This window comes from Corylus avellana, chromosome 7 (assembly GCF_965113065.1).
Source record: "Corylus avellana chromosome 7, dhCorAvel1.hap1.2, whole genome shotgun sequence".
NCBI lineage: Eukaryota > Viridiplantae > Streptophyta > Magnoliopsida > Fagales > Betulaceae > Corylus > Corylus avellana.
Window position 1 is genome coordinate 4631725 of NC_142496.1, and position 21604 is coordinate 4653328.

General features: G+C 36.5%; 1 protein-coding gene and 1 pseudogene across 4 annotated transcripts; both read right to left on the minus strand.

Annotated features, from left to right (window-relative positions):
- Positions 1-13215: 13215 nt before the first annotated feature.
- LOC132185422 (uncharacterized) lies at positions 13216-17360 on the minus strand (annotated as a pseudogene). Its single transcript, XR_015912892.1, has 12 exons — positions 17340-17360; positions 17098-17283; positions 16637-17001; positions 16222-16548; positions 16067-16136; positions 15643-15980; positions 15139-15542; positions 14925-15025; positions 14742-14785; positions 13926-14130; positions 13377-13521; positions 13216-13256 (listed from the first exon to the last, which is right to left on the minus strand). The product of XR_015912892.1 is annotated as an uncharacterized LOC132185422 (transcript).
- On the minus strand, positions 17193-21101 carry LOC132183916 (uncharacterized). 3 transcript variants are annotated; one of them, XM_059597388.2, is made up of 3 exons: positions 20832-21101; positions 17371-20236; positions 17194-17283 (listed from the first exon to the last, which is right to left on the minus strand). In XM_059597388.2, exon 2 carries the CDS (start codon positions 20174-20176, stop codon positions 17381-17383), a length of 2796 nt encoding a protein of 931 aa, XP_059453371.2. In that variant the 5' UTR covers positions 20177-20236; positions 20832-21101; the 3' UTR covers positions 17194-17283; positions 17371-17380. The 3 variants fall into 3 exon arrangements, with proteins under 3 accessions (XP_088374813.1, XP_059453371.2, XP_088374814.1); XM_088518688.1 differs by having other exon boundaries at positions 20820-21101; XM_088518687.1 differs by having other exon boundaries at positions 17193-17279; positions 17371-20912.
- Positions 21102-21604: the final 503 nt, after the last annotated feature.

The following is a 21604-nucleotide window of genomic DNA, read 5'->3' on the forward strand; positions in this document are numbered from 1 at the left end:
TGCAACCATGTAAGACATAAAATAGAATCAGATTCCCTCGAAGCTCCCCTACTTTATTTTCTATTCCTTTTTAGTCAAAGACGCAACTCACATGAAACAATGCTCCATTAACATAGGAGCGATTCTAAAAAAAGATTCATTTGATTTGAATTTAACTTTGTGTCTTCAATTTCAATAATACAGTCATTGGGTTTTGTTCAAGTTTAATGTAAGTCAATTTGTCACTTTAAGGTTTAAGTTAATTAACGGTTTGTCATCTGCTACATCAACACGTGTCTCATTTGAAATATCATAAACACCTCAATGCAATGTCACATAAACAAGTGTTAATTCATTCCTAGAAAAATAAAAATAAAAACAATCGATTTGACACGTGAAACTTAAAGAAACACAAAACCTGAAAACTTAAAAAGCAAATCCATGTTAACAAAAAAAACTTCGGTTTTGTTGACATGCCATTGCTAATTGGCAGCAATGCTTACCGGCTTAGGTTCAAAATCACAACGTACATCATCCGCCAATATGTTGTGGTTAGCTTAGTTATACGCAACAATATTTACTACAAGCTTCACCTTTGAGCAAAGGCTCTTCTTGTGAGGTTTCCAGCGGGTAAGTGTTTTTATGGCCACACCTAGGTATGATAGTTACAATTGGTTTTTCCAACCTACCCTTATTGCTTAAAAAAAAATAGATAAAAAATAATTTGAGCAAAGTCATTATTGATCTAAATTGGCCGGGGAAGAATTCAAAAGAAGCCAGCAAAGATATATATGATTTTTTTTTCAATCAGATCAAAACAAACTAAATATTGTGCGTACGTAGTGGAACAAGAGCATTTTTGTTACAGATTCAGTCCACTAAACAGAAACTCTGATGTCGATCATATATTACTTTTATAGTTACTCCCGTCACATTCATTGATTGCTTTACAGATAGAGTTCACCACCATTCATCGATGAATCATCATTCTACGAATAATTAAAGGAGCGTTCGTTACATTGGGTCAAGTAGGCTGCGTTTTATATTTCTCATCCCCCACTTTATTCTTTTTTTTTTATAAAAAAAATAAAGATAGGCCAGGGTCCGACCTTTTTGATATCAGACAAAGACCATTTATTTTTCCATCGTAGCATGTGAGATCGATGAGATTGGTTAGACCTCTCTCCTTACCTAAGTACTGTTGATGTTCATGTTTTTTGCGAAAGAAAAACAAAGAGACCTCTATTCAAGAGTTTGGTTAGACTTCATGTACAAAATGAAGAAAGAGCCAAGATTTGAGAACATCATGATCCGGGCCGACATATATTGATGGCATAATAGTAAAAATGTAAGATGCTTTCTAGTATTCAATGCTACATATTTTAATTTTTTTTTTAATTTATAAATGATGTGTCGCAATCTACCTTTGCACCGCTGAAAGCCACGAGATCATCTAATCAATATTGTAATTGAATGTGTGAGCGCCGCCGTGATGTCAGGATGCAGTGCAGTACGTATGACCCACTGGTGATCCCTTTCGGGCTAAAAAAATAAATGTTATACACGGCTTCATATCTAGTGACCATATACGATGTCAAAGATAACTGTAAAGTGGAGCATATTCTGAGCCAAAGAAGAATTAAACAAATTGATAGGAAATATTGCTGATTTCACCTCAATCTATGGACAATTTGTTAAGAATAACGTTATTTATCAAAATATATTAATGTTTTTTTTTTTATTTTTTTTATTTTTTATATGTACCCACACAAGGAAAGGAGAAAGAGGATTCAAACTAGTGACCTCCACTTCATGAGGCGTAGTTCACAGCCGATTGAACTACCCCTTAAAGACATTATATTAATGATAAATAACGTTATTTATCATTAATATAATGTCTTTTTGTTAAGAATAATGTTAATAATAATAATAGTAAATAAAAATAATACCAGGGCTGGCCGAACCACCCCAATTTTTTTTTAAAAAAAATTTTATCAGTTTTTTATTTTTACAATTTAGAGATTTTTTTTTTCATTTTTAGTTTTATTTTTTTCAATTATATTTTATTTAATTTATCTTCCCAAAAATATTTTTTCAATTTTTATTTTAAATTCTCTAAACTATACAAACATATATAATTTTCAAATCATTTTTTTCTCGAAATTTGAGGATTTTATTGATTAAAGATCACAAGCATAAAACTCTTACAGAGCAGAGCACAAAGCTCTTACAACACAAAGCATAAAGCTCTGTAAAATCATAACCACATCCTATGAGGTTACAAAGTCATAGATAAAAACAAAAATTCTTACAATGAAGTGTTATGTATAACTTCAATCTTCCGCAAACCCATGTACAAATATAATTAAAAAGCAGATTTAGTCTGGGTAGACTAGATCTAGAGCAGAGAGGTCGAAGTTGCTAATCTGGTCAGAGAACAACTACAAACATAAAGGAAAAAAAAAAAAAAAAAAAAGGTAAGGGGGAGGGTAGGAGCGGGGAGTAGAAGGGGAAGGGGAGAGGAGAAGGGATCAAATCTGCTCTCTCCTCCTCTCAAAACTCTTATCTGAGATTTATTGTCATTATACTAACCTAAGAACCTAAATATTAATTTTTGAGAAACCAAACAATATTGAATGACACTTGTCACTAAATGAAATAGGTTTGAGAAAATTTCTTCTAAACTGATTTAGAGGAAATTTGTGTCTTTTTTTTTTTTGTCCTCATTTAATAGGTAAAGAAAGAATAAACAAATCTTTGGAAAAAAAAAAAAAAATTAAATATAATAGTGAAAATTGATTATTAAAATAAGGAGAAACTTCGCTAAGCCCCCCTGAACTTCCAGCCGATTTTGCAGACCCCCCCTGAACTTCCAAATCTCTCATTTTGGACCCCTAAACTTCCATTTTCTCTCACTTTAGACCTCTCTGTTAGTTTTCAACGTTAAATGCCCATTATACCCCTACCCAGCCCACTTGAAATTTCGAAAATGCACAAAACTATAGCACCCACCCTAGCCCAAAACGACACCATTTTGGGCATTAATTTTTTTTTTTTGGTAAAAGGCAAAGAAAAAAAAAAAAAAAAAAAAGGAAAAAAGGGGGAGAAGGATCGGGGTGGCTCCAGCCACCCCTTGGCCAAAATGGGGTGGCCAGACCACCCCATTTTTGGCCAAGGGGGTGGCCCCAGCCACCCCCTGGGCCGATCTGGGGGTGGTCGAACCACCCCTATGGCCAAGGGGGTGGTCCGGCCACCCCCCTGGCAAAAAAAAAAAAAAAGAAAAAAAAAGGGGGGATCGGTGCATTTGGGGGTGGCCGGACCACCCCCTTGGCCATGGGGGTGGTTCGACCACCCCCAGATCGGCCAGGTCCAGCCACCCCGATATTTCTCCACACTTAACTTTTTTTTTTTTTTTTTTTTTTTTTAATATTTTGCTTTAAAAAAAAAATAAAAAATTAATGCCCAAAACGAAGTCGTTTTGGGCTGGGTGAGTGTTGTAATTTTGAAGTTCAAAACGGTGTAGTTTTAACGAGGGGTATAATGGGTATAAAAAAGTCAAACCGTTAAATCTAACGTTGAAAACTGACGGAGGGGTTTAAGGTGAGAGCAAATGGAAGTTCAGAGGTTCAAAATGAAAGATTTGAAAGTTCAAGGGGGTCTGGAAAATCAGTCGAAAGTTCAAGGGGACTTAGTGAAGTTTTCCCAAAAAAATATATATTTTTTGTTATTTTGTAAGTAAAATTTGATAAGACTACTAATAATCCTCAATAAATGAACCCTTAAAAACGATGATAATGAGACCAAGGTTTTTTTGTTACTTTTTTCTTAACTTTTTGGGGAAACTTCACTAAGGACCCCTAAACTTTCATCCGTTTTAAAATAGCCCTCTTGAACTTCAAAATCTCTTAATTTAGTCTCCTAAACTTTTAATTGCTCTCAATTTGGACCCTTTCGTTAATTTTAGCCGTTAAAAATTCAAAAAAAAAGACTAAAATATCCCTAATTTTTGTTTTTTTTTTTTAAATAAAAAAAATGTTTTAGAAGTTAGAATTTTATACAAAAGTCAGGGGTATAAATGTCATATGACATTTAAAATTTGACGAAGGGGTCCAAATTGAAAGTAATTGAAAGTTTTGAGGACTAAATTGAGAGATTTTGAAGTTCGGAGAGAGTATTTCAAAACGGGTAAAAATTTGAGAATCCTAGGCAAAGTTTCTCCTAACTTTTTTTTTTTTGGTAAAGCAATCTGTACGTGAATCTGACAGGACCAGTTAGTTGTCAAGCGGTTGGATTGAACACTTTTTTTTTTTTAAAAAAAAAAGAACTTTTAATATATATATATATATATATGACTTTGCTCAAATTGGCGTCCAACGGCCATCATTGCTTTGGGGCGCTGAATCCACGTCGCATGAGACCGCGATTTAAGTGTTGTCGCAATCATATAGACCCTGTTCCAAAAAAGGACCAATAACATTAGATGCCTTCCAATTTTGAACATAGACGTGACGGATCACCACAGAGCTAAACTAGCTAGCTAGCATTTTTTGCTGACCACGTGGATCCATGAAAACTAATTATTAAGCTTTAATTAAGGGTAAAATTCACTTTAACCCCTCAAACTACTACTCTAATGACAATTTACCTTCTAAACTATCAAAATAATAACAATGTACTCCAAATTTTAATAAAATGACAAAATTATCCTTACTAAAATAAAAACAAAAATACTAAAATTTATTTATTTTTTCAAAATTGTAAGTGTATTTTTATCTTATTGAAAATTCTATAGGGGTAATTTTGTCATTTTATTACCATTGGGGGTACATTGTCATTTTTTGGTAGCTTAGTGGGTAAATTGTCATAATTGATAGTTTATGAGGTAGATTATCATTGAAGTAGTTTAAGTGAACTTTATCCTTTAATTAATCTTGCTGTACTGGGTGTTCAAAAACGCTAACAAAAAAAAGCACAAAACGACGCGGATTTGGACCTGGAGCAATAACCCACAGTCCTGGCAAGTTGCGACACGGAAGCAATACCCATTGGCGGTGCTTCCGTTTCAACGACAATATCAACACTCTCTCAAGCATGCTTGAAAATCACCTTTTTGTTTCTTTCAAGTTATGTTTTAACCAACATTTGGGCCAATTAAGACCACTCTTGGCATCTCCAATTCTATATATATTGTATTATATATATACCCGTTATTATCTCACTATGCTGACATGATAGTATTAAGAAAAAAAAATAAAAAAATCAAATGTACGATTCTTGAGATATTAAAATAAAAAAAAAAACAATTTAGTTAATGTGGTCAAATTCTGTACCTTTGATTTTATTTTAATACGACATGAAACAATTTGTAATTTAGGCCAACTATAATAATTAATTATTTATTATTTATTCCAATTTTTTTTTATATATATTTTTTTTAATTTGCGCATTGATTTTCTTGTATTTTAAAAAACTTGTTTGGTCTTTTTTTTTTTTTTTTTAATGATTTCAGCACCAAATTCTAGAAACCAACCAAATTTCTCATCAGCCGAAATCTTGAAATTAATCATTGGTCACATCAACTGGACTCTTGTCTGATTTATTTCGCTGAATATTAAACATCACATCAAGTGTTGGCCACGTGATGTGCCATGCTCGGACGCAGCCATCGGCATATTTGATATTTCTACTCTTATAAAAGGAGGCATCTCTACTTAAGAACTTGCTAAGTCCCAACCAAGGTCCAAGAGTTGAGTGAAATCTAGGTCTACGATTCTCTGAAGAAAATGTCATCCTGTGAAGGAAACTGTGGCTCTGAGTCTGGCTGCAACTGCAGGTATCTCCTCTAGTCTGCTAAGCATGGCAATTCTTGTGAAATATGTTTTCCTCAGGCACCATCTAGGAATTTTTGTCACACTATTTTTTTGTTTTCTGAAACTTTTCCATTATCTTGTTCTCAGGATGAGTAGGATGAGGAGAGCTCTTAAAGATTTGATGGATCAGGACTCGTCTTTTATCATACTCCTGGATGCGGCCAACGCTGATGAAGAAGAGGCGCAATTAATGTTGCTTGCCACTGAAGGTTTGGTGGAGATGGGGCAGTCCTCGCGAAGTACCCAAGCCATCGATGCTTTCGACGTGCCCAATTCAAAGGAAAAAGGAAAGAAAAAAAGGGCAACGGAACCAATATTACAATCTTGGGGTGAGAAAAAACCCAGAGTGCAGAACCGGTGGCCGAGTATAGCAGACATGCCAATAGATTTGAAGAAGATAGTAATGAAGTTACGGGCGCGTAATGTGAAGATGGTGGTCGAAAAGAAGTTAAAACCAACAGATTTGGAAGCTGATGCTAACCGGTTTTTAATGCGGCCAATCAAAGCGAGCGTCGAGTTTCTTACTGAAGAACAAAAAGAAATCATCGGTCAAAAGAAAGAAGATGACTACATGTTCAAGGCATGGAAGTGTCGTTGATTGAACCGAGCCTTAAAGAGTCAAGCATATGGTTGAAGATGTGGAAAGTTGGTAAAAAGATGTCATATGTGTTAAGCTTTCCATGGATTTCTGTTGCGACCAGAAACAGACTCGTTGTCGGCGATGTTATAAATCTCTGGTCCTTCAGAGTCGATGGAAGACTCTACTTGGCTCTTAACAAGCTATAGAATTTCAACACGTACGGAGATGCAAGTTGAACGGGTCTTTTAGTTTTATTTAATTTTAAATTTTATGATTTAAGTGATTTTGTAATTCAGAGTTAATGATTCGTATATATATATATGCTGCTCCAAAAACCTTGGTATAGCATTAATAACATTATATTTAATATCTATATTTAGAAAGGAGCGAATGATCATAAGGGCTTGTTTAGATGCCCTTTTACTTTTAACTATTTTTTTATTTTATTTTTAGTTGATGTTTCGCACACCATTACTCGAACGCTTGACCTGGTCAAGGCCACAAATGCCACCGACCAACGTGTACACGGGGGTTGGACCGGTTGGTATTTTGAGTTGATGTTTGGATGTAAATGAAAATGACCATATTCTAAAAGTTAGGACATGAATGTTCTTTTATTTCTTTGTCCTTTATTTAATAGAAGACAAATCTGCCGACGGCAGATTTTAGAGACATTCTTTATTTAGAAACGTGGACCGTCCGTTTAAGTAAGGACAGTAAAGACATGGACTCCTTTTCAATCATTGATAATGACACGATAATGACACTAGAGAGTGTCCTGGGTACTGAGGTTGTACAAAAGGGTGTTTTTGTGTTACCAATTAAAATGTGATACTTAAAGCTAATCTTATTAAACTTAATCTTACCAAGTTTGAGGAAATAAAACTTCAAAAATTAATTTTTTTAAAAAAATTAAACAAACAAATTAGAAGTGGTGGCTACTAACTGGCAGCCACCACAAATGGGTGGTGGGGATGGCTTGCGCGGCCACCCCAGGCGATATTTGTAATTTAAAAAAATAAAAAATAAAAAAAAAAGATTTCTCTCAATATTTGTAATTTTAAAAAATAAAATAAAAAAAGCGCACCTCTATTTTTTTGAGAGAATTAAACATTCCCAAAAAAAAAAAAAAAAACATTCACACCGACAAATGACCATTCTAAAGTTAGGACATGAATGTTCTTTTATGTCTTTGTCCTTCATTTAATAGAAGAAATATCTGTTGACTGCACCTTTTAGAGATATTTTTATTGAGAAATGTGGACCTTATAAGTACAGTATGAGTCGTATGACAATAGAGAGCATCTTGGTGATGAGGTTGTACAAAAGTCATTGATCGCTGTTGCTAAGGTGGCACAAAAGGTGAGCTGAGGTTGCACAAAAGTCATTGATTGCTGCTGCTGCTGAGGTGGCACAAAAGTAATACTTAAGCTAATCTTACTAAACTTAATTTTAGATAATAAAAAAATCCTGCACCTGATTATATCAGGTTTGAGAAAATAAAACTTCAAAAATTAATTTTTTTTTAAAAATAACAAATTAGAAGTGGTGGTTGCTAACCAGCAACCATCACAAGTGGGGGGTGGGGATGGCTTGCACGGCCTCCCCCCAAGCCACAGGGGATGGCTAGCGCAGGGGGTGGCCGCGAGCCACCCCTGATGGCCTAGGGGTGGCGGCCAAACTTTTTTTTTTTTTTGCAAAACCTAACGAATAAACTTATATAAATTGAAATTAACCGAATAAATTAAGAAAAACAATTATTGTTGGTACGTACTAAAAGCAATTCTTTATTTCTTTTTCTCTCTTTACAAGTTTATCAGTAATAAAAGTTTTTATGTCTAAATATATCGAGGAAAACAGAAAAAAAATCCTCATAAGAAACACTATTAATTTATTATTAAATAATTAATCATTTTCTTATAAGTTAGGATTTTTCCTTCTTTTTTGTTTGTTTGTTTGTTTGCTTGCCCTTACTAAGGTCAGTTTATACTTGTGTTAAGGGTCACGGCTGGTAGAGATGCATTGCCGTAAAGAAAAATGACCAAGAGAAGAAAGAGGAAAGAGACGTTGTGGCAGGAGGCTTACATCTGCGATGCAACTCGTTCGTATTTGTCTTTGTACTACATAAATTCTAACGTGTATATAAGTTATTTGGTGCAAGACTGAATTTTATTCAAAGTTTATATCATTTATATCAAGTTAGTCACCATATTAAGTATAAAATCAGATAGAGCTCATCAAGTACCAGGTAAAATACGTCGATGTGGCTTCATGATCAAGTCAAGAAAAAAAGTGACTTATAAGTTAGATTAAAATATCCTAGTATAAGTATGTGCATAGTGTACAATCTTAATGTTCTTAACTATGTCCAGACAAAAAAACTAAATAAAGTCAATATTAAAATCATTTAACTTTCTATTCAACTTGTGGTCTAGCAAATGGTTATCTTACGTAACAATGTGCTGCTCAAACAGAGAAAATGATCCCATTATCCCCTTTTCCCTCTGTAATATTTCAGTTGGAAAACAAACCCTGATGTAGAATGGGACATATGCTGCCAACAACATTGGCTTCCAAATAATGTCTTTGTCGTTGATCAAGCACTAGTTATCTAAAAAATTATACCTAAATAAAAAGAAGAGTAAACGCTTTAATACCATGTAAAAGTTATCAATTATCTTGAAAGTTTTCATTAATGAGAAATAATGAATTTAATCATATAATTAATATTTTAACAATAATTTTGTTTGCTTTCTGCTAGAACCGATTTGACAGCATTAAAATATGCAAATTGTAACAGAATGAGCAAACATCTAATCAATGTTGTGAATGCTTGTGTGAGAGTTAAGTTTGACAAAGAGTATAAACAACAAAAGTTAATAGTTGATATAATGTAATTGAATCCAATTTCTTAAGTTTAAACTCTTGGATGAAGCGGTGACTACTAACATTGTATTAAATTATTATTTGGAGACTCGGACATTATAAAAATCGCAGACAAAAAAAAAACCCAACAACCATTTTATGATATATATATATATATATATAGGGTGTTTTTTGGTTTTTATTTGAAAAAGTTTTCCGACATGACATAAATGTGAAAGTAGTTTTGAGAATTCTGTGAATGTTTTGAAATATTTGATTATGCTATTATTTTAAAAACAGAAAACACAATGGAGAATGAAAAAGCGTTAAGAAACAAAACCAGTCTAATTTTTACCTAGACCTGATGAACAATAGTCCAGTTTCTGGCACTATTGTATAATATTGTAAATACCATAAAACATATTGATTCAACAATCTGAATTGAATGTTTTTTTGTTTCATAAATTAATCTGTAATACATGAAAATTTTATGCGATTATTAAAGTAGACATCAATACAAAATGCCAGTCTGTTTCGATTCTCATCTTCACACTAGTTAAACTTGCAATTCCTTACAAGAAAATTTTTATAAGAAAGAGGGGAGGGTTTCTGCAAAGGTTTCTCCAAAAGACTACAAGAGGAAGGTTTATGTTTGATAATCATATATATGTAATTACTCTCAGAGACATCAATTAACTCTTTGTTTATTCTAACTTCAATGCAACCATGTAAGACGTATAAAATAGAATCAGATTCCCTCGACTATTCCTTTTTAGTCAAAGACAACTCACATGAAACAATGCTCCATTAACATAGGAGCAATTCTAAAAAGAAGACTCATGTTTTCATTATGCCTTTCTAAAAGTTATGTATCTTAGAAAATCATCATTAGATCATAATTTAATAGTGATTTATCACAAATTTAATGGTAATTTTAAAACCCATATCAATTTTAAAAGGATATGAGATGCCATTTAGCATTACTCTTAGCATATATATATATTACACATTCAATTACTCACCACCAAAAACTCCAGCACCGAAAAAGGGCTTCAACAAGAATAAGAAAAACAAAACCAACTATGATACAATATAAAAATGAACACCAACATCATGATCAAGGGAGAACATTGTTAAGATACATTATCATATATGTTGATACGTCTTAAAAAGTGCTTAGTGAGACTAAAGGGGTCCTTAAGTGACCTCACACTTTACCAGATTCTTTGCTTAGAAATAAGCACCACAAATTTGCAGTCCTTCTTAACTTACAAGGTAGTTGGAAAAATACTCCGGAGTAACCTATGCTAAAACCCCACTCTAAAATGAGTTTTAAAGCAAGCAAATAGAAGAATCCAAGCCAAAGTGAAGCCAACCAACTCTCTTCTCTTCTCTTCTCTCCCTCTCTTTCTCTGAGCTTTAATAAGGCACCAGAGTCAGAATCTGAAACCTCCTTGGGAAAATCGATTGCCTTTGTTAGGTATCTGCTCTCTCTTGATTCCACCCACATTCCCACTCAGTAAACTCGCCCCTGCTCTTTATAAATGCTTCAGAATCCATTCAATGCATTTCAAAACACACATTCACAGCCCCTCACTCTCTCTCTCTCCCGGGTTCCCTCCATAACAAACAATATAATCACTATTCACACACCCACAGGGAACTCAGAAAAGGGTAAGAGAGAGGAGAGAATGGCCACCAGAGCAGTAGAGATGATGCTTCGGTGCGTTTTTGATGGATGCTTATCAATGCAGGACATGGAGATCGAGCGGAGGCCATACCATCGCAACTGCAGCTGTCAACTGCATAACTCGAAAGGTGTTTCCTCCAATGCTTGTCCTCATCAAAGGAATATTCCATTTCCCATGAAACATTCATGGACAAGTTGTTCCTTGTCCATAGCAGCTCCAAACTCCTCTCCATGTTCTTTTCAAGGTGGCTTGTCAAACAGAAATATAGAAGATACATCTCGGTTAGAAGATAAGGTTAGGAACTGAGAAGCTATTGTATATCTTTGTTTTTCTATCTCTAGTCCTCCAGTGCTCCTCAAGGTAAAGCTCCGAGGAATGAGTGCACCGGTTTCTTCTCGCGTCAACTCAGTACATTCTGCCAACTTTTGTGTAAAAGTTATCTCTAACTGTTTTTTTCTTTAAAAAAAAAGAAGAATTTAAGGTACCAAATCTGCATTGAACATGTTACATACCAATTACACTTTAGACCATATGCCACTTCCTGATTTTATAGCTCATTTTGTTTGCAATGACAGCAATTAACATGCATTTGTGTGAAACCGTATGTTGACTTATTTCTCTTGAAAAAACTTATAAAAAAATAAATAAACACATGCGTTGTCTAGCATAATTCACCAGATTTCATCTCCCTGTAATGCATTTTTCACTGAGCTCTCTGCTGCACTATATGCACTACATAGACCTTTTATCCCCAGTTTCACTTCTAGTTTGTTGTTTACTCAATTTTCTCCCTTTTTAGTGACAATGCCGAGTAGCTTGGTTAGTAAACTGTACAAAGCCTCATTTTTGGGGTCCTTGGTTGGAAAAATTTTCACTTTGTTGAGTTCTGAAATTCAAGGCTGCATGGGGTTTTGGTTAATCTTGGTATGAGTGTAACTCTAAAAATTTCTTAAGTTTTTCCCTGATCCACTTTTCACATTTTTGGTTTCCTAACACACCTCTTGCACTCCTTAGATTGGCTACAAGGTAGTTGAGGCCAAATTTGTCATTCATAAATCTTGTGTAGGACAATGTCAAAGCCAAAGAGACTCTAGGCAACATAATGTACACATTAACATTATAAAAATTGGTTTATATCCATTGACATATAATTGTGTGTATGTATATCAAAACATCACTAGGAAGATAGAGAGAAAAGAAACAGAAAAAAGTTTACTTGAAAAAGCAGTCGCTATTTTTCAATAACATCTCAACGAGAATAACAAGAACAAAAGTGTATGCAGGTACCTCTCTCTAATCAGCTGGCTTCTCTTTCACATTCTTACAATTTGTAAGTCAAATGGAAAGAGGTATTGGTTTTCACGTTGTTATATTTCTTCTTTCCTTCTCAATGGAGCCACGTGGCATTTCTTCACATGGCCATTGCCAAGAAATCATTGGTGATGTCACTGGTTTTGGCCTCTACACCATGTTGGCATCAGCTTCAGGACATAATATATATATTACCCCTGCATCAACATATAAAGGAGAAAAAAAAAAAGATCAGCTCAGTTTTTATCTATGCAAGATGCACCTGAGCACCCAACTTGATGACCCAAGAAAAAACATACACACAGACACATGCCCAAACTCACAAAGAAAGAAATAAAATTTAAGTGACCAAATGAAGTACTCAGAAACATTAACCAAACTCATTTTCCCCACATTCAAAATTACAAAAAATAAAAATAAAAATTATACTTTCAGCTTAACTCACAATTAAATTTGAATGCAGCAAATCCCCAGACTAAAAAATAACAAATTAATATAAAAATAATTAAATTTGCATATAACTTGTGATCCACCAAATGGTGAGTAAAAACCATAAGTGAAAATGTGGTTCTCAAAACAGAGTAAAGGGTGACGTGGATAATGCTCCCAACAGCATTGGCAGCCAAAAAATGTATATCTCATTTTCTTTGCTTTCTGTTAGAAAGTTATTTGACAACATTAAAAGATGCAGACTAAGACAGCAAACAATGGAATTGATAATTGACCTAAAACGACAGTTATAACAATTCCATGCAAAAAAAAAAAAAAAAAACAGAATGATGTTTAATTACAGCTTTATATGACGTGATGCGAGATGAGGTCAATTAACTATTAAGAGAAAGTATGTTCTGAAGGCAAATACTAACTGAGTAGGGCAAGTTCACTTTAGTAACACTAAGAGAAATACAGAAGCTTCTAGCTAGACTTGAGGTGCATCAGAATGTAGTTTTTGGCACCATTCTGTAATATTGTATATCAAACACGTATTGACTCATGCCAAGACTACTAATATTATCATCTCAGTGAAAATTACTGAGAGAGAGAGAGAGAGAGATTAAACATTTAAATAAAGGAATTCACCTTCGGAGCGACTTGTCAGGGCTTCGGAAAGCCTTAATGGATATTGACGCTCTTCCTTCTAAAATTTCAACTTGACTTGATGACGTGTTAGACTAGGGAAAAGTTGTTGTATCATAAAAAAATCTGTTCCAAACTGCCGAACAGCCTATATCACATTAAAAAAGGGATTGGTTGAATTGTTATAAAACTAGCAATGGATGGGAAGACATTTTCCACTTGTGTTTGGAAAAATGAAAAAAGAGCAATTAAATTCTTCATTCCAAGTTCAAAAATGTCAGCAGATGATAAAGGATATACTACTAACCAACTCAAGGGGACTTGATAAAATTAGGTACACCTTACCGTCCCACCCCTTTGATTATTTCTCTTTATCTCAAGTTTTAAGCTTTTAAACCAACATTTTTTTGAACAAAAGTTTCGTCTTCAACAAAAATAATAGTATGGAAAGTGTTTACACCGCATACTAGAAATCAGTCACATCCTATGATCATAAATGATAGATGGTTATTAATTGAAACAAGAAATGAATAAGATGTTACAGCTTTATACCTCATAGAACAGTTCTGTGTCTTGTTTTGACCATCTTGTACTGGGAGTTTTGTCCATGAAAGACTGGTAATTAATGTGGGTTTCACTTGGTTGAGCCTCATTATTCAGTTGATCATCATCATCATCATCAGAACCTCTGCCCTGTTCTGAAGTAAAGGTCTCCTCTCCATTATAAGATGATTCCTCATTAATGGAATTGTAAGACCTGCACAGAAAAAGATTTGTCCCAGGAAAAATAAACTAATCAAGTGCATATAACTCCAGGAGTAACAAAACCTAAATGCTCACTAACAAGCAAGTCGCCCTGCTTTTCAGGTTCTTTTTCCACAAGAAATGTCATAATAGCAACAGTAGCATTTGTTTAAATAACAGGTTTATTTGAAAGTTCTGGATTTCATCAAATACTACATATCATCTTTCACGCCAAACAGCATTGTTTGATACAGTCACATGAATACATTAGAAGCTGGCCTAACCACCAGGGCCCTACCTTCCCATCCCTAAAAGGCAATTTTACTGTGCGATAGTTGGAGCCTTGTGTGAACTTAAACTAAAAGGTTTGTAATCCAGTTTTCAATCTCCAAGAACCCAAGAAAGTTAAGATGGAATATAAATCAGATAGACCTTTAATTAGAGGAACGTCACAATCCCACATACACACACAAAGAATCAACCAAAAAAAGAAAAAAGAATTAGAAACTCAAATGCTATGGAGATGCCCACGAATATAGACATTTTTTATCTGATACAGTAAACAGGTAGCCATTAAACCTATAGATTTAGCCATAAATAATCCCTATTTAAGAATTCAGGTACCTTAAATTGGTCAAGGGCGTTTTTGATCTTGCTGTCTCTTTGCTCTGCATGAGTGGACAGGAGGGAAGAGATCAAAGAAAATTAGAAATTTTGGATCTATCATAAACAGTAAATATACCAAAGGAAATGCTACAAGTGAAAAAGAAAAACATCATCACTAGAATTAGAGCGCAGAAAAAGTACCACCGATCGCTCCCTATACTCTGCATGCAAAATGAGATCCTTAATAGGCAACCTTTGATGGTCAATTTCATCCCATGGGGTTTCAAGTAAAGCCTTGTCCACTACAAAAGAGAAACTAAGTCAATACTTCTGCCAATAACCCTACTTTCACGATCCAAATACATACATACAAAAGCTTGTCTTGTAATCTTAGGGACCCAGAAATTTCATTTACCATGTCCTCTATTTCGACGAGTTGAATGAGAAAATTTTTTGGGAGATTCTTGGTTGACTGGTCTGCTGTTTCATTGGCCCTCTTATGCTTTCGTACAGATTTTCCATTTTCAGCCTCAGGTTTCTTTGACTTTCTTGGAGCTTTTTTCTTTTGGATGTACTCTCCACTCTATTTCCATCATCATAGTCTTAATCTACATTAGAAGTACTGGGAGGTTCAGCGCCGAAGCCACCATTTTCATTATCCTCATCATCCACCTCATCAATAAGTTGGAAAGCTACTCGCTTCCTCAGCTGCCTCAACGATTTGCCACCATCATTCTCTTCAACAGCTGTAGCAGTTTTTTTGCATTTCTGAAAAAGATTTGATGCTGTAGAAGTTTCTCCTATTCCACTTTCAGCAGCCTACAATTGACACATGCAAAGACCAGATAAAAATGAGTGCGCAAAATATTTCTTATCTGTCAATCAATAATGCATGGCGAACTGTTAAAAATTGAATTACCACCTCTGCAGGAATATCAGGAACATCCTTCCGACGCAGAATATCCCCCAAAAAGTGAGAATCTTCTGGAAGATTTCTCCATTCATCATTCATTGGAATTTCAGATGTTGGATCCAAGGCAATAAAATCATCAAACCTCATGGAGTTATCCTGAAAAGGATAGTTAGCTGCAAAGGAAGGAACTGAGCCCTCATCCATGTATCCAGTTTCAGAAGGAACCAGCTGAGGAGCCTGCAGATGCATAATAGACTCAACCTCTGGGAGAGAGATGCCTGTACTAGGTTTCTCTTTTCTTGTTTTTTTATTGGGCTCGGGTTGAAACTTGCCAGTATGCCATCCTGAAAATAAAAGAGAACAAATAAACAATTTTAAAATGCAACATAGAGCAAGAACAAATAAAGCATGAAGCTGATTTTGCACATACCAGATGCAATATTGGCCTCAGAAATAAAATCTAGGGTTTCAATGCCAGAAAAGGCCCCAGCTTCCAGAAACTAATCACAACTTTGACTAAAAAAAAGAAAAAAAAAAAAAATTAAACACACACACAGTACTTATCATAAAGTTACAAATATTCACCTCTGTTTCCAACCTTCCATTGTCAATCTGAATATCACCATCCTTGTTAGAATCAGGAGCTTCCCTACAGCTTACTATATCTTGGGTTGTACCAGGAGAAGGACAAGTATGAGGCTCTGCAGCATCACATGCCCTCAGTGCTAAAGAGTCAAAAGAACTACAAGCTGAAATACAAAAATTTTCCTCGGTATCCTTATTATTGGAAGCACGAAGAGTCGGCATTTCTAAAGGAGAAAGAGAACCTGCCCCATCATCATTACTATCTCTTGTGGTAGGCTCAGGAAGAATATCACCAAAGGGCTCCAATTCAAAAGCCATGGAATCCACCTAAAGCCAAAAGAGTTTACCAATTGGTGGAACTTAGAAATATATAAGTAATATGGAAAAACCAGATTTGGGAAATCCAATTCGCTACCTCTGATGAGAATATTCCTATGCTAGAATGCCAACCACTGTTTCTGTCAGACGTTGCAACCTCTGCATGAGCATCTTTACAGCCAGCATCCTCTCCAGTCACAAGCTTGTCAGAAATTGAACCTTCATCGTCTTTTGAAGGCTGTTTAGTACCCACAATCTCCAAGGTAGCTACAGACATACCATCCCCATTTGTCAATTTATTTTCTGCTACAACTGGCTGAGCATATTGTGCTGTGTCTAAGCCTGTGGAGATTAGTCTAATAGCCTTTTCCTCTGTAGCAATTGGAGCTGATGGGATTGATGTAGAAGTTTTGTTTCCAGAGCGGGATTTAGCCTTGGGTTTAAACTTGCCACCAGCCTTAGCTGCAGAAGAATTTAAGGCAAACCTCTCAAAATGCTTATACAGGAAGAAACCTTTTATAAGCAAGAAGTTAACCATGGTGTGTCAGTATAACTTACATTTACTTGCAAGAGGATCAGGAATATCATCATATAATGGATCCAAATCCAATCCTGAGGAACCCAGTCTATCATCTGCAACATCATCAGCATGAACAGATGGTGCTACATCTGAGCCAGTGGAGTTAAGTGTAGCTCAGGAAAGATGTCAGCAGAAGGGTCCACATCCAACCCCGTAAAGTCTGCCTAAAACCAATAGTTTTATGGTAATAGAGCTTAGAATTCAACTAGCAGCAATGAACAATATAATTGTAGAGAAACATAAATCTTTACCTCAGTCGAATCATGTAGATTGCTTTTTGAATTTAGTTGGACTGCAAAATTCCTGATATAAATTAAAACCACCTTGCCATTTGGACCATTGCCTCTTTAAAACATTGTATGCCTTCAATTCTTTTGCCCCAAAGTTCTTAACAGAAGCATCAAACCGCAACTCGCTGGAGCACAGCTCATCAAACAGTTCTAGTCCAACAGTTTCCGAGTCTCTCTCCAAGAGAGTGCCTAGATTGTTACACCTTTTGTATGGGTCGGAAACGTTGCCATTAGGAACTTGCTTCTTCTCAGGCACTTTAAAAATCATGATATCAAATTTCTTGTCCTCAGAGACATTTCCCTTCCCTTGATCCATGGTAGAGCACAATGCAACTGGATGGTATAAACAGAAAGGTTTTGGTTTTTGAGAGACGCCCCACATATCTTCTCTGTCATCAGCAAGGGAGACAGCAGGGTCATCATGAAGCTCAACACTAGAATCTGACACAGCCATTTCACTGGCCACCTGCTTAACTTCATCATATTGCAGGTTAAGTTCCCTCTCTAATGAAAATCCTCCTGCTTCTTCCATATCAGAATTGCCATTTCGATATTCATGAAGTGTAAGTAGAACAGGAAGAGGAAGAACTGGACCCACAAGAGCATCATCTCGCTGCACTTTCTGTGACCACTTATTGCTACGGCATGAAGGCTTTCTTAAGAAGAAAGGTGGCAACTGAGGTAGGTCTGGAACAACTGGAAATTCCAAAGCTACCTTTTTCTGGTCCACAAGTACTTCAAGGAACTCGGAGTAGTTGGAATAGGCCAGCTGCAATAGTTCCATTGGCAGTCCTGCCCACAATCTCCTCAAAGCAACCTCATGGATGCTTGTTGGCGAACAGATGCCATTAAAAACAACTGCAACGGCAGGAGATGACCTCAATCGACCAAACCCACAAGCCTTCAACTTCTCACACAAAATTTCATGAGATTCTGTACTAAAAGAGTTCTTCTCTTGAGGACCCTTAAAAGGCTTCTTCATTTTTGAACCTAGGACTTTACTAAGGTTACCATTTATATATGCAAAGAGGTTATCGAGTTTCAGGTACTTAAATCTGGGAGCTCTGTATTCCTCGTCCTCCTGAATATAGAGAAAATTGTCTTCAAAATGCAACAATTCTCTATGAAATTCTTTCAACTTCTTTATAGAATCCCACGAGGCACAATATCTTTGTAATTCAAGTTTCCCTGAAGACATAAGCCTTATCAGTGTAAAACCACCAAATTCATCTGACCCACAAAGTAGCGAAGATAAACCCCTGTTTAGGATGCCAAAACCCAAAACTATTACTTTCTTCTGCTGCCAATCAATCCATTCAGGAAGATCATCCTTCAAAAACTCCTCTCTTATGAGACAGCTTCCACACCGACAATCGTGACCTGACAATAAGAGATCTGAAGGACGCTCCCATGCATAAACAGTTTTCAAAACTTCCAAAACTTCAGAAGCAATGCAATCTCTGGGGGCTGGTGAAGTAGGTCCATAGCAAAAGAGATTAAACTCACAATTCCAAAAAGATCCCAATATAATGCAAAAACCTGATTCTGAAGCCCACCTATATGTATCATCCCTTGAGTTTGATCTCAATTCTGTCAATCGAAACACATCAATGTAGCAAGGCTTATCAAGACCATGACCCCATTGCAACACCGGCACCATCGGCTTCCGCACATCACAAAGAATCAACAAACTATCCGAAGCCAGCACAAAACAAAAGCGATCACAATCCACCATCGTAAACGTAAGGAACTGTTCATTTTTAACATTTGCATACAATCTCAACATCTCAACCTTAGCCAAACAACTCACAACACATTCATCAAACCTCAAATCGACCAAAAAAACCGCATTGGACCGCACAACAACTAAAATCCTAGGATGCCAACTGAACTCACAACACAACCATTTATGAGCCCCCGAATCATCATCCCATGGAACCCGCAACCTAGTCCCTCTAAAACGTGCATTTGAAGCACCAGCTTTTGAACAAGACTCCAAATCAAACAAGAACAATTCGCCACTCTCCAACAGAACCACACTCTCCTCCAACAAATGTGGACTCCAACAAGCCCACACAACAGAGCAACTCTTAAACACCTTACTCCCCAAACAAACCAAATCCGGCTTCTCCGGACTCAAACCAAGCCCTTTAACCTTCACAACAAACCAATGCACAGAATACAACGTAGAAGCCATCACATACCCAACACTAACAAAGGAACCCGAATTACCTGCCGGAATTGCACCCGAACCGACCGCCGGGTTGACCGAGATCCTAATAATCCGATACTCGAACCCGGTCCTTTCCCAGAAAACATCGCCGTTTCTATCGGCCTGTACGTCGAAACCCGACCCCGAACCGTTCACGGACAGCTTCAAGAACCCGACTTGCTCGGAGTTGGCACCGGTTGGGAAGAAGACGAGAAGAGAGTTGGAACAGGGAAGTTGAAGGAAAGAGAGGCGATTATGGAGGAGATGGGAAGCGGCGTCGTTTTGGAGGGGGCCAAGTTGGGAAGCTACGGTGGAGGAAGTAGAGGGGGGGAGAGAGGAGGTTTGGAGGAATCTGGGCAGAGAGAGGAGGGGAGGAGGGGGGAGAGAGCGGGGGAAGAGGGAAGGGGAAGAGAAGAGGAGGGTTAAGGTTCGGGGAATAGGGTTGAAGAGAAGAGGGCCGAGGATGGGTTTGGAGGAAGGCCCGGAGAGGAGGAGTGGAGGGGCGTGCACTGTGGAGATTGGGAAGAGGGACTTCCATTCCGATGACAAGTCCATTGTTGCCGTTGGGGAAGAAGGATTCGGCTGGCTGCTTTTACAGTTTGTAAATGTAATATCCTGAAAATTTAGGAGCTTTTAGGTAATTTTCATTAAAAAAAAAAAAAAAAAAATTCTGACGCGTGGTTGCTGCTGGCAGTGAAGGGGTGTAAACGAGCCGAGCTTGGGCTGTCCAGGCTCGGCTCGTTTATTTTTGACTCAGGCTCAAGCTCGACTCGCTGCTCGAGATCGGCTCGATAGGGTCTGAACCCTGCTCGAGCTCGTCTATTTCAAAGCATAGAAATCAACGAAACAAGAAAAAGATTGAAAAGCAAAATGAAAAGCTCACCTTAACCCATCTCTTATAACATCTTTTATTTTTTTTAATCAATCTCTTATAACATCATCAGCATCCATTAATGTTGTTTGCTTGTTTGATAAGATTTGAACATTAAATAATACACCTTTCTTAATCCATCGTTTTCACTTCAACGGTTACGGCTATGGACAAAGTTATTTAAAATTAAATATTTCTTCTTTTCAAAAATATTTACACATTTTTCTGGGCAACCAAACAAACACATCAAACGGCAAAACCCCAAACCACCCACCACCCAAGAAGAAACGGAGAAAAAAATAACCCAAAAAGAAAAGAAAAACTCACAAATCTTATCACCTCCTCCGCCTTCGATCCGCGGCGTACTGCGAGAGTGAAACGACCTCCGAGAGCGGCGTGGACAGCGGGGTTGGTAGCGGCAAGTTCCTGGAAACCGGGCACGAGCCGTTCAGCTTCAGCCAGGCGTCGAGGTGTTTGGTTGCTGCGGTGGTGGTGGTGGTTGCTGTTGGGGGCACTGCGGGAGTGGTAGGAGCCGAGGATAGTCGTGAGAATGGAGGCCAGGAGGATGGTGGTGGAGACTGTGAGAGGCGAGTCGTGAGAATGGAGAGATCAGAGATTCAGAGAAGATAGATTTGGGCTAAATTTGGGTTCTCTAATTTGCAACCGTTGGATTTGGAAAAATAATTAAATTTTAAATATTAACGGTTTGATTCGTTTTACCAAAAGCATATCCCATGTGGCTGTCTCTACTTAGATCTGGTGTGCTTGTTTAATATGATCCATTGATTATATATACTTTTTCAAAATTTAATATTACTCGTCAGATTAGATCAAACAAGGCAAGCTTACGGTGTCTCTGTTACACCATATACATACTTCTTACTAAATGCTTGATAGCTGTCATCCATTAATATCATCCAACGGCTATTAGATCATTAAAACATTTTGGACGGCTACGATTACACTTATATATCATAGATCAAATTCAAATTCAATTAAATTATTAAATTCAATAAAAATTTTAAAATTCAAAATTTAGGAATTAGGAATAAAAATTGTGTTATGTAGTATTATTTAGGGTCAGTTTGTTATTTCAATTTTAATAATTACAA